The 22,268-nt window shown below is 34.0% G+C and overlaps 1 protein-coding gene across 1 annotated transcript in view; it reads left to right on the top strand.

The window, feature by feature from the left end:
* The window catches only part of LOC143245083 (glycogen debranching enzyme), a 90,507-nt gene that overhangs the window by 50,140 nt on the left and 18,099 nt on the right, over positions 1–22,268 (top strand). Inside the window, 8 exon segments of the mRNA XM_076490929.1 lie at positions 1,662–1,924; positions 3,290–3,423; positions 10,650–10,783; positions 11,794–11,975; positions 17,502–17,540; positions 17,543–17,603; positions 19,678–19,903; positions 21,669–21,780. Coding sequence (XP_076347044.1) covers positions 1,662–1,924; positions 3,290–3,423; positions 10,650–10,783; positions 11,794–11,975; positions 17,502–17,540; positions 17,543–17,603; positions 19,678–19,903; positions 21,669–21,780 — 1,151 coding nt within the window.

Genomic DNA, 22,268 nt, shown 5'->3' with positions numbered 1-22,268 from the left:
GGTCACGTTGTGCTCTTGAATTGAATATTTTACTTTTGAAGCTGCTCAGAGGATTTAAACAACTAACATTATAACTGTCATTCTCTTCACATAAATAATCAATTTGTCTGAATTATGTGATGATGTCTTAAAGCTAGACCATGCTTTATTCAGACTGACTAGCTTGAGGAAATAAGATAGAAATGATGTTTTCATCTGACAAGTCTTGACCAGTTGGCTCTGTTGAGACAATGTTGAGCCACTGATCAGCTGTCCTAGCATCATTAATATTTTAGACTAAAATATGAATTCTGCAAGTAATCTTATTAATAATTTTTGAAACCTTAACAGTTTCACACTGTTTAGGCTGCAGCAAAACCATGACATGCTTGAAGCAGTTTTTGACAGATTCCATAGCAACACTGGACCATGGGAGACAGTTTGTAAAACCTCACAGACACACGTATATAGTTTATGTATTCTATTCAGCACACACAATATACTTTCTAATCAAATGATGGTAGTAGTAAACTTCAAATGACCTAGTTATTGACTATTTAAATCACTGTTATGTCCTCTCAGATTTGTCATAGTTTACCTGTACATCCCTACTGTGAAAGTCATTCTCAGAAATTGATACCCACTGCAAATATAGGTTATTTTCAGAAATAAAACTGTCATAAACTGACACTTAGTTAGTGCATGCATTTTGATGCTAGTAACTGTCACCTCACATCAGTACATATTCTGATTGATCCCTGTTTGACTCTCAGAGTATTTATGTATTCATAGGAAGTGCATATTTAATATAAGAAATGATGTTCAGGTTTGGAATGTAACATACAGGTTGTTGGTTAAATTTCTCTTTGTGAAGATTTATCACACGAAAAATTATCAAAATTGTGAATAACCTGGATTATCAATGTCTGGATGAATAAAGGTTTACTGTAATTATTAACAAGTATTGACTAAAAAATAATGAAAAGTGTATAATAGTATGTCAACTACACTATACCTGCTACATTTAGAACTAATCAGGCCTTTGCTTTAATATCATGGCTCTTCAGTTTAAATGGGATGCGACAGATATAGCAGTGTTGTATGAGGTGTTGTATATTAACCAGTTGGTTGACAAGAACTGTTAGTATAAATTGGATTAAGATAATGAAAAGCAGTTTTTCATTAACTTTATTCTTTATGCTATGCTTGTTTTTTGTTATTTATCTGCTCATTTTCTTAAGCTTTTGAAATATGTTGTGTATTTGGAAAATGTCCTTTTGTTTTAAATCTATAATGACTCAAGTGGAGTTAATATGAACCCCAGCCAAATAATAGTGGACCTCAATCCATTAGGACTGCAAATGCACATGCAAATAAATTTGTTTTTACTTCTAGTTATTTAAATTGGAAGGTAATGAAGAATTAAAGATTTCATGTCTGTCTTACATGGTTTGAGCTTGCATGAGCACTTGTACAGGTGTACAGATTAAGCAAGTGCTTAATGATTAATCTGTTTTGTTAGAAGATTTCAGTAATAAAGCACATCATTAATGGAAGAATGGTCATTGTTTTTATGATTTGTCATAAGTAAACAGTTTTGCACTTTCACAAAATATCTTAAATTTTTCTTTTTGAATTGGTATAGAAGCTATAAATAATTAGTAATTTATTTCTTAAAATAGAGTTTCCCTAAATTCAGCAGCAAGAACTGCAGTTTTAAAGTTGAGGACCTGTGTTGCACAGTTCGGATATCGTATGAGGTCATACAGTGGAACGCAAATACAGCCACAAGGAAATGATTTTCTCTCAATTGTTAGTCGCCTGACTTTATCAGACTTGAACAGGGTGCTGTTTAGATGTGATCAGGAAGAAAAGGATGAAGGAAAAGGTGGTGGAGCATACAACATACCTAACTTTGGTGAGCTTCCGTACTGCGGACTGCAGGGTAAGTGTAATGACCAAAAGCTCAATTGATGATAATTTCACCTGATTCAAAAAACATGGTTTAACTTCTAATCTTATATGTTTTATGTAAGTGGGTCATATTGGATAATGAGGATTTGTGCTTTGGTGGCAGTATTTCAGGGGATGAAGTGATGAAGCCCATAAAATCCTGAGATGTAGTGCCAGTGTGTGAATTTTGAGTGAACTAAATTAAAGTGTTAGAAGGTATTATTTTTATCATGCTTACATTAGCAAGGATGCTATTTAAGATGTAAAAGTATTCCCAGCATTTAATACTTTTTTTTTAAATATACACATAGTGTTAAATTCTCTCATTCAGTTGGGTGTATAAATAAGAAACAGACAACTTAATAGATGATCTCCCAACCTGATATAAATGCAATATTTTGAAAGTCTAGTTTCTAGTTTAATGAAAATTTATTGTACTCCTCAGCTAGCTAGATTTACAACTAAGCTGGTTAGTTTTAAAACTGTAAATATCAATTTCACTTACTTTGCATTATATTTTGTAATATTTAAAAAAACAAACATTTTTACATGAAAATAAACTTTCAAAATTAAAATACATGCTTTGAAAACATTGATTTTTTTTTCAGGGTTACCAAATAAATTGTTCTAATGATATTTAAAATGTCAAATATTTAGTAGGTAATGAATAAGTCTGATGCAAAATGGAGCACTTGAACAGCCAAATTAGTATTATAGTAGCCTTTTAGGAGTGATATTTGTTTAACCACAATTCTTTTAGAATGGAGTCTATAACATTTGAAAAGAAGGCTTGTTAAGATTATCAGTGAACTTAGTTATGCAAGGTCATTTTCTGAGTAAGCACATCATGATTTAATTTTTTTAGAATAAGTCAGCACAATAATTGATCCCTACATTATTCACTTTGGAAATATTTAAATTATTTGTAAAAATTAGCACTTTCAAAAAATGAAGTTCTTTTGGGTTAAAATAGTACCATAAGACAAACCTAGAAAGCATGACTCAAACTTTTTTATGTGGCATCCTTAATTAGTTTTTGCTTTCCTTGTTTGAAATATCACACAAGATTAACCATTAAACTCAAGCATATACGATGAAAGTTTTCATGGATAACAGATAATGGTTGACTTTTTTTTTTTTAATAAAACAGTTGTTAGTTATCCGTAAATGTATTACTATCATTATTCTGGTATTGTTTTGAAATTACTGTAGTTTTTTTAGATATAAATTATATATTATACTGTCACTTTTGTAATTACATGTATTTCCAGGTTTTTCTTCATCCTTAATATTAGAACTGAATAATGTACTTATATTAGTACTTAACATTTTTTGCTTCACCTTACTGTTTTCTTAGGTTTGATGTCACTTTTAGCTGATATTCACCAGAAGAATGATTTAGGTCACCCCATGTGTGAAAATCTTCGAGCTGGAGATTGGCTTCCATCTTACACAGCCAATCGTCTAGTACTGCATCCATCAACAAAGGATGTATGTTTTTATTCTCTATATCCAATTTATTTGAAATCTTAAATTTTTTTCTGTCTATGAATGTTTTAAATTAATAAACAATGGTAATTTGGAAACATTTGATGAGTTTCTTACATGCAAGAAAAGATGAAAGCATGAAATATTTACGTGTTTGAAACTTTTGTTTCTCAAATGATTCTTCACTTTTACACACACACTAGTTTCATACCTTTTGCATTTGTCTCTGAGATACACATGCCACTAGTCTTGAGCTAACTTCTTCCTTAAATTTGTGTTTAATCTGAACTGTTCTAGTGAATAATGACATCGTCATGGAAAAATAATCCTCTCATAGCAGGAGGGTGACACAAGCTTCTTGCACTTGTACTTCAAACAGTTTTTATTTTCATCAGTATTTTCTTGAATATATGGGTTTTTAAACTTTATTTAATTGTCTGATTTGTGATAGTTAACAAATCTTAGTTTATTGATGTTTAACTGTTTTCTTTTGTTACTAAAGAAAAAGAGAAAAAAATTTCCTGCTTATCCATTATTAATTCTCAAGTGACAGTAACTTCTACTTTGTTGTGTGGTGGTAATCACTTTTCTAATATAGAACCTTCTTGATGATGAGAAACCCACTTGAAATAAACCTTAACCTGAAGATGACTTAGGAAGGTTGAATCATTGTTCTCTCTCTATCAATAAAAGTGTTAATACCCATGCCAGCCATTCTGAGGTATATTAACATAGAATCTTTAGCTGTGGAGGACATGACAGACTTTTTGTTCAATGTGTTGTAGGTTCCCTCATGACACTGGGCCTTCAACTCTTAATCTGAGGGTTGTGGGTTTGAATCCCCCTCACAATAAACATGCTCAACCTTTCAGCTATGATGGCATTATAAAGTTATAGTCAATCCCACTGTTCATTGGTAAAAGAGTAGCCCAAGAGTTGAGTAGTTGGTGATGATGACTAGCTGTCTTCTTTCTAGACTTACACTGCTAAATTTGGGACAGCTAGCACAGATAATCATCTTGTAACCTTTCACAAAATTCAAAAACAAACTTTCTCTTCTCATCTGTTTGATTGATGTTCTTTCTTCTCAGTTTGAATATGACTAGGATCATGATAATTTTGACTGTTTCTCCACCAGTGTTTTCTCTAGCTTTAGATGTGAAAGAAAAAAAACCTCAACTTTCTAATTTCTTACTTAACATGATTTCACAGTTCTCCTTCTCCTGTGTCTGTTGACTTTTTCTGTTCTTTACTACACAAAACCTAGTGTTAAGATTACCTTTTTTCTTTCTTTGCTTACAGACAAATTTCTTGAACAAGTGTGCACCTGTGTTCATGAGCCTTGTCCTGTTCACCTACTATTTTTTTTTGGCTTACAGTCATTCTTCATTTCTTTTCCTTGACTCCTGATCTTTGGAATCTCTTTACCTGTAAGGGAACAAACCCCTTGATATTTATTTTACCTCTTAGTGCCCAGTTTTCATGCCTTCATCTTTTTCTTACTACCTGTCTATGTTACCTCTAGTCCCTTTATTTTATTTTTGAAGTACTTCATCATACTTCAGAAGGGTTTTCTGGTGGAGAGGTTTGTTCTGTCATTTTTACCACCTTAGCCCACATTACTACTTTCTATTCATTCATAATGGTGCATATAGCCTAGTTGATTTGTACTAATAAACAACAAACAACCAATTCTTACTTGATTTCTCTGCTCTTGGGACTAGTTGGATAGAGATGATCTCCTAACTAATGTTTTTTTGCTCCATCTTATCTTCCTAGTCTTCATTGGACACCCTAAAGACCTGGCCAAGTCTGCCCAACATCAGTCCTTGTTCTCTTTCTTAACTTTAACCTTCTGTTCCTATTCATAGGCCTATTCCATCTGCATGTCCCTTTTCCATTCTAGCTTTCCAGTGTTCTTCCTTTCTACCACTTCCCAATATCAAGACTCACTCAGTTCATCCATGACTATTCTATCAGGACTGGCCCAGTAGCCATCAGTTTCCCTGCTTTGCCAGCCTTTAGTCTTCATTTTAGGATGACAAGTGGGTTCTTCGGGTTCTCATCCATGGCCTATCTTTACATTTTTCTTACTTCCCTGTCCAGATTTCATACTTCCTATTCTTCTTTCTTCAACCCTGTGTATCTTTACTACCTTGAAAATATGGTTTGGGATCACTTAATCGAGATTGCCATCAAAAGGGTACTTACCCTTGGTCTGGGATATTACTCTTGTTTTTTGTGGTCTCCAAGAACATCATGGACAAGCATCCAGGTATCAGCCTGTTGTTGTTCAACCCTTTTCTAGATATCGCATGGTTCTAAATAGAAGGTTACTTTCCTCTACAGTGGTCCTTTTCACATGGCCTGAAGATAACCAAGGTCAATGTATTGATGCTTTTTTACATCTTCCAATTGCCTCATCCTCCACACAATTATTTTTTGTTCATTGGAATTGAGTCTTCCTGTTCTGTACTTTTCCCTTTGTTATTGTATCTGCTCCTTCCATATTCAATTGCATCATAGAAGAGTTTTCTCACCATATTCACAAATTTGGGCTGAATGTGCTCAAATGTGAGCAAACCTGTTGAAAAACCTGAGGATAGAGAGACCACAGAGCCCTTGGCAAATGAAAAGCTATGAAACACACTTGAGGGAAATGAGCCTAAAGTATCAGAGTCAAAGCATGGAAGCAAAGAGTCCTGGAGCAGGTATCACTTTAATGGTTAATGTAAGAAACGACTGTAGAACTGTCACAGTGGATTATGACTAACTGATTCACAAGAAGTAAATGTCCTCCCTACTCCTCTCAACATCAAACTCTCATTGCTCTCAGCCATAACTTGCTCATTCTCTTCGTACTCACTCTCATTTCGTTACCTTGATAAGCAACAGTCTTTGTGGGTTCTATTGGTAATGCCTCTTTTGCTTGCACAGTCTTAGTTTTCATGTTTTGTCAATTGGCATCCAGGTTCCCTCTTCCCATGCCTTGTTCTCCCTCTCTTTTTCTCCAATCTCACATTTTTTTTATTCTACCTAGGGATGTTGTTGATTCGTTTGTGATATTGTCTGGCTCATCTTCTGTGTGGTTAGACTTTTCAATCATGTAGGCATCTCCTTATCCTATTTCTTTTGTTCTACAACTTTGTCTGTCGATGAAAATGGCAAGTTTTTTTGTTGTTTTTTTTAAGTTGAACAATCTACTATTTTCTTCTTACAGGCCATCCTACTGTAACCCACCTTTCAGCCTTTTTGCATGGTGTGCTTGGCCATGGATTGTCAGCCTATCATAATTTGTTATTGGGTAGTTATATTAATTACATTTTGTCTTTCCTGCTACCACCAAATGTTTTTTCCATCCTCCACTTTATTTTAATCTTTCCTTTTTTACCAACTCTAGTGCCTAAAAGGCTCTAAAGGCTTTTAATATGGTTTCATATGTTCTTACATATTCCATTGGTTTCTTGTTTTTTTTATACCATCTTTCTTTGAGGATATACCTTCTTCTTTTCATTTGTAAGATATCAGTGTCAATGCTTTCCATATTTTCTTTCACCGTACTTTATGTAGACTGGGTTTTTCTTCCCAAGATTGTAGCTGCTTGAAAAGGTGATTTGTCTTCCTTTCCTGAAGAAGAAAGGTCTACATTTCAAAAGCACTCAGGTTATAAGGGTTTCTATTTCGATGAAACTTTGTAGAACGGACAGCAACTGTCTGTTGTGGAGACAAAAGTGTAGAGGATGATGTTTCAAAAGTCTTCCACCTTTTGTCTTCAAGCCAGTGTGTGTGTGTGTAGGTGTTATTGGTCTTTTATAGTGTCCTGGTGGATTGTGGAGAGCATGTTATGATAAGTTGGATTATCACTGTTTCTGATTGGAGGAGAGATATCCTCTACACATGTCTCCACAACAAGCTGTTGTCATCTATTCTTTAAAGTTTCATCGTGAATGCTCAGCCTAAACAATCAATGAAAAAAAGCAAGGTTTCTATTTCAGTTTTATCAAGACTTCTTGGACCTACATGTCTTTAGCACATCATGAATTCCCATAGATATTGATGTTTGAAGGTTTTTTCATATTTTGTTGTATCAAATTCATTACCTTTCTCACTCTCTTGCATCTCATTTTTGCTGACCCTTGGATGAAGTCATTCAGGTTGGCACCTGGACAAATCTTTGCACATTCACGTAACATAATCTTCATTATCCTGATGTTTTGTCTCCTGCAGGATTTTGAATTCCTCCTGTTGCTAATCTTCAGTCTACATATTATCTTTAAGAAGAGTCAGTACAATTTTTTTTCATCACTCTTTTGTCTCTAATAGGGTGCTATTAATAATAATTTACTCTAATCTAGTAATTAACTGACAGATGTAGCTTCCCAGAGTATGCTTATTTCCCGTATCACGTCACTCATAACAGATGTTGCTCAAACTGTGTGTCTGTGAAGTTGGGGTGTTTGGCGAGATCCCAAGAGGTATCCTTTTGGTATTAAACTTTCTCTGCTTATCCAGGTTTTATCATTCCATGGATCATTATGAAAAGAGCTGGTACCATTTCAATGACTGCCAACTTCTTTGGCTCATGCTTGGTGGCTTTTCAGAATAATATTTTGTGATCACCTATTACATTGTTTCTAGTAAAAGGGCTTTTTAACAGACATATGATGAGGATCTAGGCACTTTTCTGAGTCCTCCCAGTGCAAATTATTCTCCTTTTCTTCAAGTGACACATGAGAATCCCTTGTCACTGGAGTGTAAAACCCTGAAGAGTTCCTCACTGACTGTGTACAGTATAGTACACTGGGAAGCAGGGTAGTGGTGGCATTATCTCTTATCTCTGTATTGCAGGTGGCCCCACAAACAAATAGTGTCTTCATGTAACAGGATGGATTTGTCACCCCTATCTTAGTCTGCCTACTGGAGTTGAGGTGGGACACACACTGTGTTGTATTATTGCACCCTAACTTGGCTCATTAACTATTTACTTGCAAATGTTTGATTGGTCTTGCTAAAATCCCACCCATCTCTATGACACTTGAGTCTTTCTCTTTTTTAACTTCCTCTTGTTTCCTTCCATGTGTTTGTTTCCTTTCCCTGGATGAGGTGAGATGTGGTTTCCCATAGGTGTGCCCCAGTGGAACCCCTGCCATCAAGTGTCACACTCTATGGACTTTTCTGTCAGATACATTCTGAAAGGAGCTCATCTTGGTTTAACCTTTGCACAGGTTCATTTACTACTTCAAAGTGACATGGTGTGCAAAGGTGAGATATCATCTAAGGAGTTAACATTTTCTTGACCTGAAAATGTATTTGTGATATATACTCACATTTATTACATCTTCCAACTTATTATACCTACTTCCAACACACTTTCCTTTTGTCACATCTAAAAATAAAGTTCTTTTGAGCTCAAGAGCTTAGGAGGAGTTGCTGCACATGAATATTGTGTTGTCCTGTTATTGGTGGAAGGCTATTGTTAAATGATGATATAATGCACTAGTGCAGTTCACATTGAACACCTGATTTTCAGATGGAAGGTAACTGAAGTGTAGTAGTGTGCAACTCTTATAGGCAAAAGTGTGAGGATTTAAGCTATTATGTGTGAAAAGATGAGTATCTATTGAAAATGCATTTTAAGATAAGGAAAATATTAACTTATGACAACTTTTAAAGATAAATCATGTTAGATTATTGAGGTAATTGAGGACATTCAGCTAACTTTAACCTGTTTATCAACAGATGTTTCATTTTTAAAAGCAATTGGTAACTTAAGCTTTTAGTAATGGTGTATATTATGTAACGTTTTCTTGGAAAAACTTAATTTTATTATATGATTGGTGTTAAATTATCAAGTGTGATGAAACATTATAGTATTAGTGAAATTAGATGTAGAATACTGTATCAAAATGACTCCAGTAAAAAGAATACATAATAGCAGTTAAATGGAACTCAATACCACAGTCTTAGTTGGTTTTCATTATTGTTATTCTAATGAATTACTATGATTTACTACCTTCATGGTTATTCATCATATGAATTATTGTTTCATATCATTGGTATAAATAATGTTATGGCTAAGGTTTTGGGTGTTGTAATATTAGTTAGCCTGATGATTTATTGTATTGAGTAAGAAATAGAATTTTGTTTAAATACATTAAGGTACTTTTTTTTTTACTGGAAAGTTTCATTGGGTTAGTTTTTAAGTACGCACTTTTCTTACTATAATGGATGTAGCATGTATGTCAGTATCTGTGTACGTAATCAAAACTCCTACATCATCTATCGAATGGCACCATAAACAAAAATCCATAAAAAGCTTCACACTTTGGGTATTCAAGATTCAGAAAATTTAAAAAAATAACTGGTATATGCAACAACCATTACTTTATAATAGAACAGTTTTAGACAAAAGCACTCTCCTTTTACTAGGACTGTATGTGAAGGTTTGATTATATCTTTATTGTTATAATTTTTAAATGTAGTACTGAGAAACTGGAGCTGTTAAAAACTTTTCATTAAATAGTACTGCTGTTATTATATCAGTTTATATCAGTAAAGTTTAAAATTTTCACTCCATGTATTGAATTATTTTGATGCAGTGAGTTGTGTATGTTTGATGAGCACAATTTGAATATTTTCCAGAAAAACATCCTTTTTTACAAACAGTTTGCTATTTCTACATTTTTTTTTCATTAAACTGTAACTGCTACAGTTAGCATGGGTGGTGTTTTGCTAGTATTTTCAATTGTTATGACTTATTGTAGTTGTCACTCTTTATAAGTTTTTCTCTGTGATTTAAAAAATAAAGAAAAATGCCAACATCCACCCAAAAATATTTATACCATGAAATTTACTAGTTATAATTTATTTCTAATTTCATTTTCAACCATTTTCCATACTGATTTGTACTTTTCATCTTAGGAATTGTTAGTTTTCTTCAAATTACTGATGCTACTATTTAGGTTTGTTGAATGTGTGCAACTATTTTTTAAAGCACATTCCTTCAAATAGAAATAATGGTCTTTACAAATTTAGTTAAACATATATAATGCACTTTTACCTTTGAGTTTTGTAGCTAAGGTAATTTTTTTCTATGGCATGACTTTCATTTATGTTATTTTCAAGTGACTTCATACCTTGTAGCTTGTATGTTTATGTAGTCTTGGATGTTATGTATAAAGTAGGCAAAAGAAAGTAAAACATGTTTAAGATTTATCACTGTATCACAGCTTGGCCAGTGGTTTCAGGGTGTATTTAGTCATCTGAGTTTAATACCTCGCTACCTCATACCTTGCTACTTTGACACAGTCATCACTGGAGCTTACAATATCTTGTTAATGGTCATGTGGAGGAGCATGTCAGAGTAAGTGAAATTATAGATAACATCTCCCTATATGATTGAATAAAATAAACAAACTGTATTATATCACTATAAGTAGTAGTGTGTTAAAAATCTGTCATAATGTGGTATTGTGTAAATTCTTGTGCAATATGAAGTGATCGTACAATACAGGTTAAGATGTGTTCTTAAATTACTTGCATGTTTATTATCAATAATAATAAATGTGTGTTCTTGGAAGATAGTTTTATTGAAAATTGTTTTTAATTAATTTTTCTGTCTGTAATTTTTTATTAGAGTCAATAATAACTCCCTTATATTAAGTCAGAATAACACTCAAGTAATGAACAGTGGGTTTTAGTTTTTTGTTGTTTTTTTCTCTTCTGTATTGTATCATTTCTATTGTGTAACTATAACTGATATGTAATTTTAAGTGCTAGTTTTCGTAGTGAACTGTGGAATATAAAGTACTTCACAAGTAGTATCAGGAAATCATTGCTTTGTTCTATTTTTCAGCTGCTTTCTCAGTGGTAAAATTGTTTAGCATGTTATTGCTCTTCAAATAGCCTTTTATATTTTTCATCCAGTTAACCAAGTTTCTACCTGTTTTTTTAATTTATTTACCCTTTTTCTTTCTTGATTTAATAAAAAGATGTTTTTCATTCTATTTTTAATAAATTATGCAGCAGCTTAAAATCCATGAATGTCTCAAAAATAAAATTATTTAGAAATTTTGTAAGGTGAAAAAAGATTCTGGTCAGTATTATTCAGTTGATATTTGTGGGTCATTTGGTCAGAACGTATTTATTTCTTCTAACATATTAAATTATTTTCAGATTTCTGCAAGTTACTAACTGCTTGTGTTAGGTGTTTTAAAATATTTTAATTTGTTTATCCCATGCAGAAGTAGGAGTATTTCTAGGTCATTGTTTATTATCTAATTAAAGCTGTTGTTTGTGATCCAACTATATGTACTTAAATTATTATTATTATTATTTTTTTTTTTTATAAGTTTGCATATTCTCATTCAATAGATTTGTGGATGAGGGTTCCTCCTTTGTTAAGGCTCTGGCTATGGGCTCTGTTGCTCTGAGTGGTGTTGTAAAAAGTGCCCCACTACCTGGACTTTCACCTCGCCTTGCTCCACCTCAACCTCCTATTACCCTGAATGAGGAAACTGGCAGACGGGAACAGAGCTGCACTACAATGGCTGCAGGTACATGGACATGCCATGTGTTTCTCTTGAGTTTGATATGAATTTTGCCGGGTAATTGATATTTATGAGTAATCAGAATGCTACTTCGAAGGACACAGTATAGTTAGTCATTTAGTAGTTAAAGGTTTTGTTAGCTTTCCAATAAACAGTTTTTCAGTGTAGTAAGCAGCAGGCAAATAAGTTTTTTTCTACTATCATGTATAATCTGAAATTGGTTTTATAAAATCTCCATTATTTTTCTGTAATTTGATTATGTAAGACTATTAAATATTATGTTCAGTGGTTTGAGAAACTCATCCCAAGCCTTTGATATTTTTTATAAATGAAGGAATTATGATCTTTATGCCAGTTTGATTTAGTATATATCATTTTGCATTACAGTAAATGTTTTTTCTCTTTAAATAAGACTCCTGAAATATCTTAAGAAAATATTGAGTAATTTCATTGTACTATTTCTGGGAGCTCCATCTGCAGTGCTGGCATTAGCTGACATGTTTATCTCACATTAAACCATAAAATACACAGCAAACAATAAAACGTTATCACTACTCTACAACCCCTCGGTGTGGATTCCTGTACGTGGTGAGGGGGGCTCCCAGGGAAGGTTCTATTCTTTCTGGTTACCTCCTCTGGGATCTAAACATTCACCCATATGTTTGCCATGCTTGGAGACCCGTGAAGGGGGGGAGAAGATCCTGGTGGTTGAGGGGTCCAACCCTAACACACCACTTTAGCCTTAAATTCCTTTAGACAGGCAGCTTTGGGTGGCCCTCCCTTGGGTCAATCTGCTGGCTCACTTGGGCTAGAGTCAACCAAGTACCAGTGTTGGTAGTTTTCAATGGGTGTTGTGGACATTGTGTCTGATGCTGGTGTTTGGGCATAGTGCTCGCTAAACCCTGGCGTTGCTGCAATGCCCTTGCATGACATTGTAGTGCGTCCCCTCGTAGGGCTCTATGGTGGGTGGGGTCAGTGGGTACCAAAATTTTCCTTTTTTCCAATGGATCCTCCTATGAAAAATTTAAATAAAATAGTGAAAAAACAGTCAATAGACAAACGACCATGTCTTGAAGACTCTGAGCAGCAATCTTCAACATTTGTAACACACGTACCTCATTTTCTTATATTACATTCTCTTTTAGAAAAACCTTTATGGCAAATGTCCCCCTCTTTTTTATTAAGAAGGGACTAGAAGGACTTGCTGGCTTTCCAAAGTCAGTAAAGAAGCTTTGATCTGGAGACATTGGTTGAAACATCCACATCCCAACACAGTGAACTCCTCTTGAATTCAAAGGCAATTGGGGATGTACCTATTGAAGTTACCCATTATGCTTCCTTGAATTCATCACAAGGAGTTATTGTTGAGAGGGATTTGAAGAACATCCCCAAGTCAGAGATTGTGGTGGCAAGGACTATGATGCTTATGAGTGTGATATGGACCCACATTGTGTCAACTACAATGGTTCTCACCCTTCCTAATTTCGTTCTTGCCCAAAATGGTTGGAAGAACAAGAGGTACAGCATTTGAAAAAGACTCATAACATTAGTTATCCTGAGGCTCGGAAATTGCTGTCCACCACTCCATCTCGGACGTATGCTGCTGCACTTCGTTCCACTACTACAGTGGGAGTGCAGACAGATCTCTCTGTGCCTCCAAGAGAATCGTTTTCAAAACAAATGAAAAGCCTTTTGACTTCCATGGTCAACTTCTATACCCATCTCTGTTCCTCCCATACATTCCAACAAACCCCAAGATGCACATCCTTTGGTTTCATATACAGGCATTTCTTCATATACACCTTCTTCTCCCACCCCAAGATGCAAAACAATCATTTGATTGCATCCTCAATCACTGGAATCTCCTTCCAATAACAAAGACCTGCCCAATCGACCCAGAGCAGGATCCATGGAGGTTGATAGACCTCCCGACTAAGGACAGTAAGGAAAAAAGACATGGTCGTAAACAGAAGGGTTCTCCAGCCAATTTGCCTACTCATCATTAAAAATGGCCACCTTGATACAATAGAACTGTCGAGGTTTACGTTCTAACCTGGATGATATCAAAACACTAATTGCTTTCTACCATCCTGTATGTCTTTCCTTGCAAGAAACATTTCTAAAACCTGCTGATACAGTCACCATTCGGCAGTTTTCTCTGTACAGAAATGACAGGCTGTGTGATGGATGAGTACATGGAGGTGTGGCACTATTGGTTGATCAGCATGTGCCCACCCTGTCTTTGTCACTCAACACACCCTTGGAGACATTAGCCATCCGTGTTTCCTTGGGTCATACCATCACTGTTTGTTCTCTCTACCTGTCCCCTGGAGAGACATATGAACAATCAGACCTTGATGCTCTCGTTGAACAGTTGCCATCTCTCTTTCTACTCCTGGGAGACTTAAATGGACATCATCAGCTCTGGGGAAGTGCTGTTATTGATAGTAGGGGTTGCTCTGTAGAGCATATATGCTCTCTGATCACAATCTTTCTCTTTTCAATTCTGGTTCTTCCACTTATTTTCATGCACCTAGTCAGTCCTTTACTGCTATTGATCTCTCAGTTTGGTCCCCTTCATTATTCTCCCATTTTTCATGGAGGGTTGACAATAATCCACTAGGCAGTGATCATTTTCCTATACTTTTGAGAGAGACTAGCCGTGGTCGATGCCATCCTACCCGCGTGCCTCAGTGGAAGCTGGATCAGGCAGACTGGTCTACTTTCACTCCTCTCACAGAACTTGATCCTGCCATCGTCAGTCAGCCATCAATAGACGACTGTGTGGCAGCAGTAACTGACTGTATTATACAAGGAGCTGCTCAGTGTATTCCTAAAACCTTGACACGTTTTCCACAATATCCTCGTCCGTGGTGGAATCCTGCCTGCCACATGGCACGGAAGGCTCAAAAACGGGTGTGGGATACTTTCTGCAGGTATCCCACACTTTCAAATCGCATGGCTTTCCAACGGGCCAGTGCACGTGCTAGGTGGGTAAGACATCAAAGCCAGAAGGAATCTTGGATTAAGTTCACAACTAGCATATCTTCTACCACCAGTTCCAAGGTTTGAATGGTCAGTGGGCACTACAATTCTGTCCCCCTCTCGATCTTACTCTCTGATGTCCGGAGCATCACCGATACTCTAGGTGAAAGCTTTTGCTGGGTAACTAGCACTTCTGCTTGTTCCTCCACCTTCTTGGCCATCAAGACTCGGACAGAGCATTTACCTCTTTCCTTTTGAACTGACTGTCTCTTTTACTATGATTGTCCCATTACACTGGTGGAACTGCAAATGGCCCTTCATCGGTCTGGCAGTACATCTGTTGGACCTGATGATGTACACTGTGACATGCTGTGCTATCTTTCTTCTGCTTCTCTTGATATTCTTCTAATTGTTTTTAACTGGATCTGGCAGGAGAATGTTTTTCCTAATGCCTGGTACCAGGCTATTATCTTACCTTTCTCTAAGCCTGGGAAAGATCCCAAGATTCCTTCAAACTACCGCCCATTTGCTTTGACGAGCTGTCTCTGTAAGACCTTAGAGAGAATGGTTAATGCTCATCTTGTTTGGTTTTTCGAATCAAACAACCTTCTCTCACCACCCAGTGTGGGTTCTGATGACAGCACTCCACCACGGACCACCTAATTCAACTTGAAACATTAATCAGAGAAGCCTTTCTCAAACGACAACATCTTGTATCAATATTCTTTGACATTGAGAAGGCTTATGACACAACATGGAGGTATGGCATTTTGCGAGACCTCCATATATATGGGTTACATGGCCATTTACCCATGTTTATTAAAATATTTTTAATGGACAGGAGATTCCAAGTTTTTGTGGGTTCGACACTTTCCCATTCTTTTCTACAGGAACTTGGGGTCCCTCAGGGCTGTGTTTTGAGTGTCACACTTTTCAGTATAAAGATTAATGCCATCACTGAACAACTCACTTTCACTGTTGCAAACGGACTCTATGTCAACAACTTTCGCATCTCATGTCAGTCGTTGAACATGAGGTATATTGAGTGGCAACTACAAACTGCCCTCAATCGTGTACTGAAGTGGACCACAGTGAACGGCTTTAATTTCTCTCTCTCTAAAACTGTTTGCATGCACTTTTGCCGCCAACAGGGTATTCATCCTGATTCTTAACTCCGTATTGGTGAAGTTTCGCTGCCAGTGCTCCCTGAGACCAAGTTCTTGGGGCTTATTTTTGACCATAAGCTGACCTTTATACCACACTTAAAGCAGCTAGAGTCAAATGCACAAGAGCAATGAACATCCTCCATGTCCTCTCTACCACCACTTATGATCATTACCATTATGCTAGAGAAAGTCCTTTACAATCTTCTCTTATTCTGCTTTCTCTCTTAACATTGTAGACTAGGTGTCAACATTGGTTTTATGCTTTTTCTGTTTTTCAATGCTGTTTTGTTTTACCTTCATTTCCTTTTATGTATTTTACTACATTTAATTTATTTTTACCTTTTTAACGGACGTTTTGTGCAGATAGCCTAGCTGCTTTGTGCCATAAAACACTAAATCAACCAACCAACCAACCATTACTCTACAAATACAAAAATCAAAACTGTCATGTACATGTTAAAGATATTTTATGTATGCAATACTGAATAACATTCTCTAATTTACCAATTCAAAATGTAGTACTGAGGAAGTTAGTTCACAACAACTTTGTTTAAATGGATTAATGAGTATCTTAATGTAACTGAAGCCTGTACAAAACTTGAAATTGTCCTCAAAATTTGACATCACCCTTCAATCTTTTGTAATGTTAATTTTTATAGAAGTCTGATTTTCTCTTTTTTCACCAATTCATCTTAATTAAAATTTCTTGAGTAATTTGAGTCAGTAAGAGATAAATGTGTTACTTTATTGCATTCTAGGTAATATTTGCAGATCATGTTGCTTTTCATCATATAAAGAGTTTTTCTATACATATTGTAATTATTGCTGAACTTATTTCTAATAAAGGTTCTAAACGTCTTACTTAATTATTATTCAGCCTATTTATTAACAGTATGTTTTTTTTAATAATAATTTCATTCATTCTTCACGTTTTTCTTCAGTTTTATGTTTCAAACTGTTTTTCATTTGCAGTTTCTGTACTGCCACTTTCCCATTTCTGTCCACTCTGTCTGGTTTTGTTCTACACCTGTATTTAAGATATTAGTTTATATTAACTATCATAAAATACTTTATCATTTTGTTTCTTGGAGACCAAATCTTTTTCATTTGAAACTTTGTTTCTTCTAGTTTTGTAACTCTTAAATATTATTTTTTATCTAAAAGCATTTTATTTACATATTTTTTAACAGGTAGGCTACTATTGCAAAAAAAGAATAACAATAGTGCATAATAAACAAATAACCCACGGAATGTTAGCTTTGTTTTTTGCACATCAGTAATATTCTCTTTAATCAACTTTGTATGTAATTAACATGAATAAGCTGAATTTCATGATAGATGAAGTTGTCCCTGTTATCATCAGTTGATCTTCCATACACAGGTTTACCTCACTTTGCTGTTGGATACATGCGAAACTGGGGCGTGATACATTCATATCTCTCAGAGGTTTGTTCCTCATCACAGGGAGGTACCAAGAAGCTAGGTTAGTGCAAGTCTTTTTCTTGGGCTCCTCAATAAGCTAAATTAATAAGTTAATGATGATAATTCTTAACTTCCTATTCTACATATCAATAGATATTGTAGCAGTTGTAGTTTTTTTGTTGTTTAGGGTACACAATAACCTATCTTTATGTTAATACTAATTTATTTATCACTTCAGTAAGCTACTGTGGTAAATAATTTTGGAAGTATGTACTTGTGTTTTTAACAAAGATAATTTTTGTTGTTTGACAGTTTAAAGAAATTATAAATTTTATGCCACTCTTATAAAAAAAACAAAAAAAAACAACAAAAACCTAACTAATTAGGGAACTTAATCATTTGTTAAGAATAATGTTTATATCTCATAACACTGCATTACAATATTTTGTTTTACATGTAAATAGAACTTGAAAGACTTTAAGAAAAAAGATGTTTGATCTCATGTTAGACTGACAAGTTTCAGTGGGTCATATTGGCAAATCTCATTCAGAAGAAAGTTGACCTATGGATGTCTTATTTTTCATGTTTTACTGTAGTTCCCTGTATTTATATTAGTTTAAACTCTATTGTAAGTTTTTTCATTGTAATTAGCAGAGAAAATTTTAAGGCTTGTATATAGTAATGTTATTATCAGTGAAAGTTCCCAGTTGATGAAGCAATGCAATTTAATCGTCACATGAAATACTCTAAGAAAAGTGTATTTGATTAGTTCTATCTACCCTTCACCAGAATGGGTTTTAATTTTGTTCTAAATTGGTAGCTTTTTCTGATCAGAAGTTAATGTTAATTGAACAAATGTGTGTTTTTATAGATGTTTTCATTCATTGTTAATTGATAAATAAGGAAAGTAACTGCAGTAAATCAATATTTAATAAAATACATACTTAAAATATAGAAACATTATGCATTAGCTTTTCATATTTGTCCTTTTTTTACATACATCCAGCTGCTGCTTTATTGTATCTGAAGTAGTTGGTCCCATTGAGTTTGTAAAGCTGCCAAAAGAGTTGTTAGTTATTCATAGTACCTATATAGTTTTACATTCATTTAAATAATCAGTCAATATGTTCAGCAAGTGGGCTGCTTTTGTTTAACAGTAGATGATCAGCTATGAAACATTAGAGTATGTTTAACAGTCAGTAGTGATATTGGTTATTACTACAGCAACAAGCACAAATATTGAGTTGGAAAGTCATTGAAGTGTAAAAGTGATTCATTTCCTCTTTCCTGTAAGAAAGATTCCTAAAATGGCTTTCCAGTCATAATGTTTTTTTTTTCTCTGGATAAGTAGAAGGGAAGATTGTGAAAGGCCAGTACCCATATGGCTGAGTTAGTTATAATCTTGAGTTTGTTCAAATTCCTCCAGTGTAAATAACTGTCATTAAGTTCTTTTTGTTATCTCTAGTTTTTGTCTTCTAGAATAAATCTCAAATTATGATACTCTATTGTTGTAAGCTGCATTGAACAACCACCTTAAATTAAATGGTGATTAGAAATTTTCAACTACTTTACATTTAGTTGTCTCTTAGGTTTCAAAGTGTGTAAGTAGTACATAATAACTACTAATCAGAGTATTTTATGTACTCAAAGGTAAATAGAATCAACTTTACCATCAGTATAACTAATTAAATACACTTTTTTTATGTTTCTACTTATAGAGTTTAGAGTGTATTGTTCCACCAATAATGTATCTTAGCTGTAAAAATCTCTTGTAGCTATGAACCCAATAACTTATGAGGTTCAAGCCTGCTTAGGAGATTAAGGTTAGTCCTAAATACATATACTAAGCTAACAGTGTGAAACAATCCTGAAAGCATCTATATATGATATGCTTGTTGTATTTCATTAGAAATTGTAAAGAAAATGTTAATTTATATGGGTCTTCTGAAAAATAAAATTAATACTGTTTGTATTTGTCTTTTTACAGTTGAAAACTATAGTAGTTCTGTGCATCATATTTTTAGAAATGAGTAGAAAGGCACTGCATAATTGACTTATTCTTTTTGGTACATATTCTTTCTACTGCATGAATATAATGAAGGTGCAATGTTTCTAGTCATTTATTATTTTATCAGATATATCATCCTTGCCTTTGCTGGGTGCCTTCGCCATGGTCTCATTCCCAACTTGCTGGACAAAGGAAGAAATGCCAGGTTCAACTGTCGTGATGCTGTCTGGTGGTGGCTACAATCTATTCAGGACTACTGCAGTATTGTTCCAGAAGGACATAATATTCTCACAGATCTAGTTTCTCGTATATACCCAACCGATGATTCACCTCCACTACAACCTGGCCAATATGTCAGTTTCTCTTGTTAATTGTCAAAACTTGAAAAAAAAATTACTTATTGTGAATTTTTTTCTTGGAAGAAAATCTGGTTGATTTATTGTCAATAATTGAATGTATGATTTTAATACATATTTCTAAACTTACTATAAATATTTAGAAAATTAGTTCAAATAAAATAAAAACTTATTATCAATTAACAATAAATTTTGTCAACAGTTTGTGTAGTAGTGTTCAGCTGTTTCAATCATGTAGTTGCTTTTAACTTATAATTGTTTCATTGTCTTTTCAGTAAAAATTTTAAATATAAGTCAAATTTTCATGTAGTTTGGCACAGAACTTGTAAATACTTCCAAGATAAATTTTATGCAGTAAGCACCACTGTAATCTCTTTATTGTTTAATGAAATTATTTTCAGTATTTAGAAACTGGCAAGAAGTATCTAAACACTTTTGTTGCTGAGGGTACATGTGTTTGCTCTTAGAATTTGTTTGAGTGTGCTTGTGATGTACATGCATCCCCAGTTTGTTAATGTTCCTGATCATTATTTGATATGTACATTGATGATAGAATACTGAGTATATAAGTGGAATTCAGGGATGAAGTTTTGCTGGAACTCACTTGTAGTGAGTACCAGAACTTGTTGTTAAGTTGGTACCACTATTGTGACTTGTTTGAACTGCTTTGTTGTTTTCTATTTTTACATGAAGATATTTTTATATTTCAAAAAACCTGTCCACTTCATCCAACTGAATATCTCTACCTTTTTTTTTGAGAATTTCATTTCTGGTAGAACTTACAGAAAAGATAAGATGTTATTGTATTATCCTTGCTTAAGAAAAACCATAAGGTGATATAAGGAAATTTGTATTGATACATTATAAATGATTCTGCTAAATTACTTTTATTCGTATAATCAATACTCTGGGAACAAAATGACATCATATAATATATATTTGTTGATAATAAAGGAGCTTTTACCTTGTGCAATTGAAAGTACATCATCAAAAGCTAAAGATGTTGAACATTTACCAGCAAAATGTAGAATTGGTCCAAGTGGTAAAATGATGAGAAGATTATGCAGTGAAAAGAGAAAAATTTAAAGATGCAACTTAGAACTGTGAAGTGCATTTAGAATCCCTTTTTTCAATCTGTGCATCAAATTGTACCAAAAATAATAATGTACTCATCATATGACATTTATATATAATGATAAATACATATTTTCATTGATTGTTTTTGTCTTCTCTTTGAATAAAATATTTCCACAAATTTTATAAAAAATAAATTTCTAGATGCATATGTATATCTGCAACACTTTTATTATTATTACCCTTGTGTCAATTGAAAACACAAAATCATTTCACCACAACTCTTTTCAACATCTGCCACAGATAGTGCCAAGCATCTCAACAGTTAATGTGTTAAACATGTTTATTCTTCACAGTGTTTTGTAATATTCAGTAAGTAATGGAAGTGATATTTTTCTTTTGTGTAACTTTTTCTAAAGGAAATTTGGATTTTTGTGCAGTATGGTGTACGTACGTGTTATAAGGGGGGTTAAGTGTTTTAAATCATTATACTACAATGATTACTAGCTGTTCAGAAAGTTTTATATATATATAGTTCCCATTTAAAAGAAAATTAAGGTGCACAAATATTAATTTCTCATATGTGTTCTTTCACAGTCGACTTTGTAAAATTGTTCAATAAGAATTACTGTTGTTAGGTTGGAGTAGTTGACCTTGATCACTCATTTTCTTCTGTTATTACCTTCAGGAACAACCATTACACGATGTCATACAAGAAGCTATTCAACGCCATTTTCAGGGATTGCTGTATCGAGAACATAATGCAGGACCTAACCTCGATCGTGAGATGTCTAGTGAAGGTCAGTTATTTATAGATGTTTAATATTGGTTTTTTTATTTGTTTAAGAGTAAAGAAAATAGATTCACAACAAATTTATATTTACAAAGCTTGTGTATTATTCAACTTTAGAAAAATTAGGTATGATAGCACAGAAGTAATTTTATTCTCTATTAAATCTGCTTCTCCCAAACATTATAGGAACTGTTTTCCCTGTAAAAGAATATCATGTATCATTCTTCTCTGACCAAATGACCAAAATTTTACTGGTATTTTTATACAGTGTTAATCTGTTCTTATAAAAACCACTGCCTTTTGGTAATGGTCAGTTTTTTGGTAACTCTCAAGTTGCCTCAGTGATCAAAGCCCTTGAACCCTGAGAGGAAGCATTTCATTCAAATATCATTTCATTTGAAATTCTTTATTTTTTTGGTGATTAGTCATCACTTCAGACTAAGCTCTTTTGATAAACAGAAAAATGTAAATATTATAATATTTGAAATTAATGTT

Source organism: Tachypleus tridentatus, chromosome 2, assembly GCF_004210375.1.
Source record: "Tachypleus tridentatus isolate NWPU-2018 chromosome 2, ASM421037v1, whole genome shotgun sequence".
Lineage (NCBI taxonomy): Eukaryota > Metazoa > Arthropoda > Merostomata > Xiphosura > Limulidae > Tachypleus > Tachypleus tridentatus.
The sequence above is the reverse complement of the archived record's forward strand: the minus strand, read 5'-3'. Positions and strand labels throughout refer to the sequence as shown.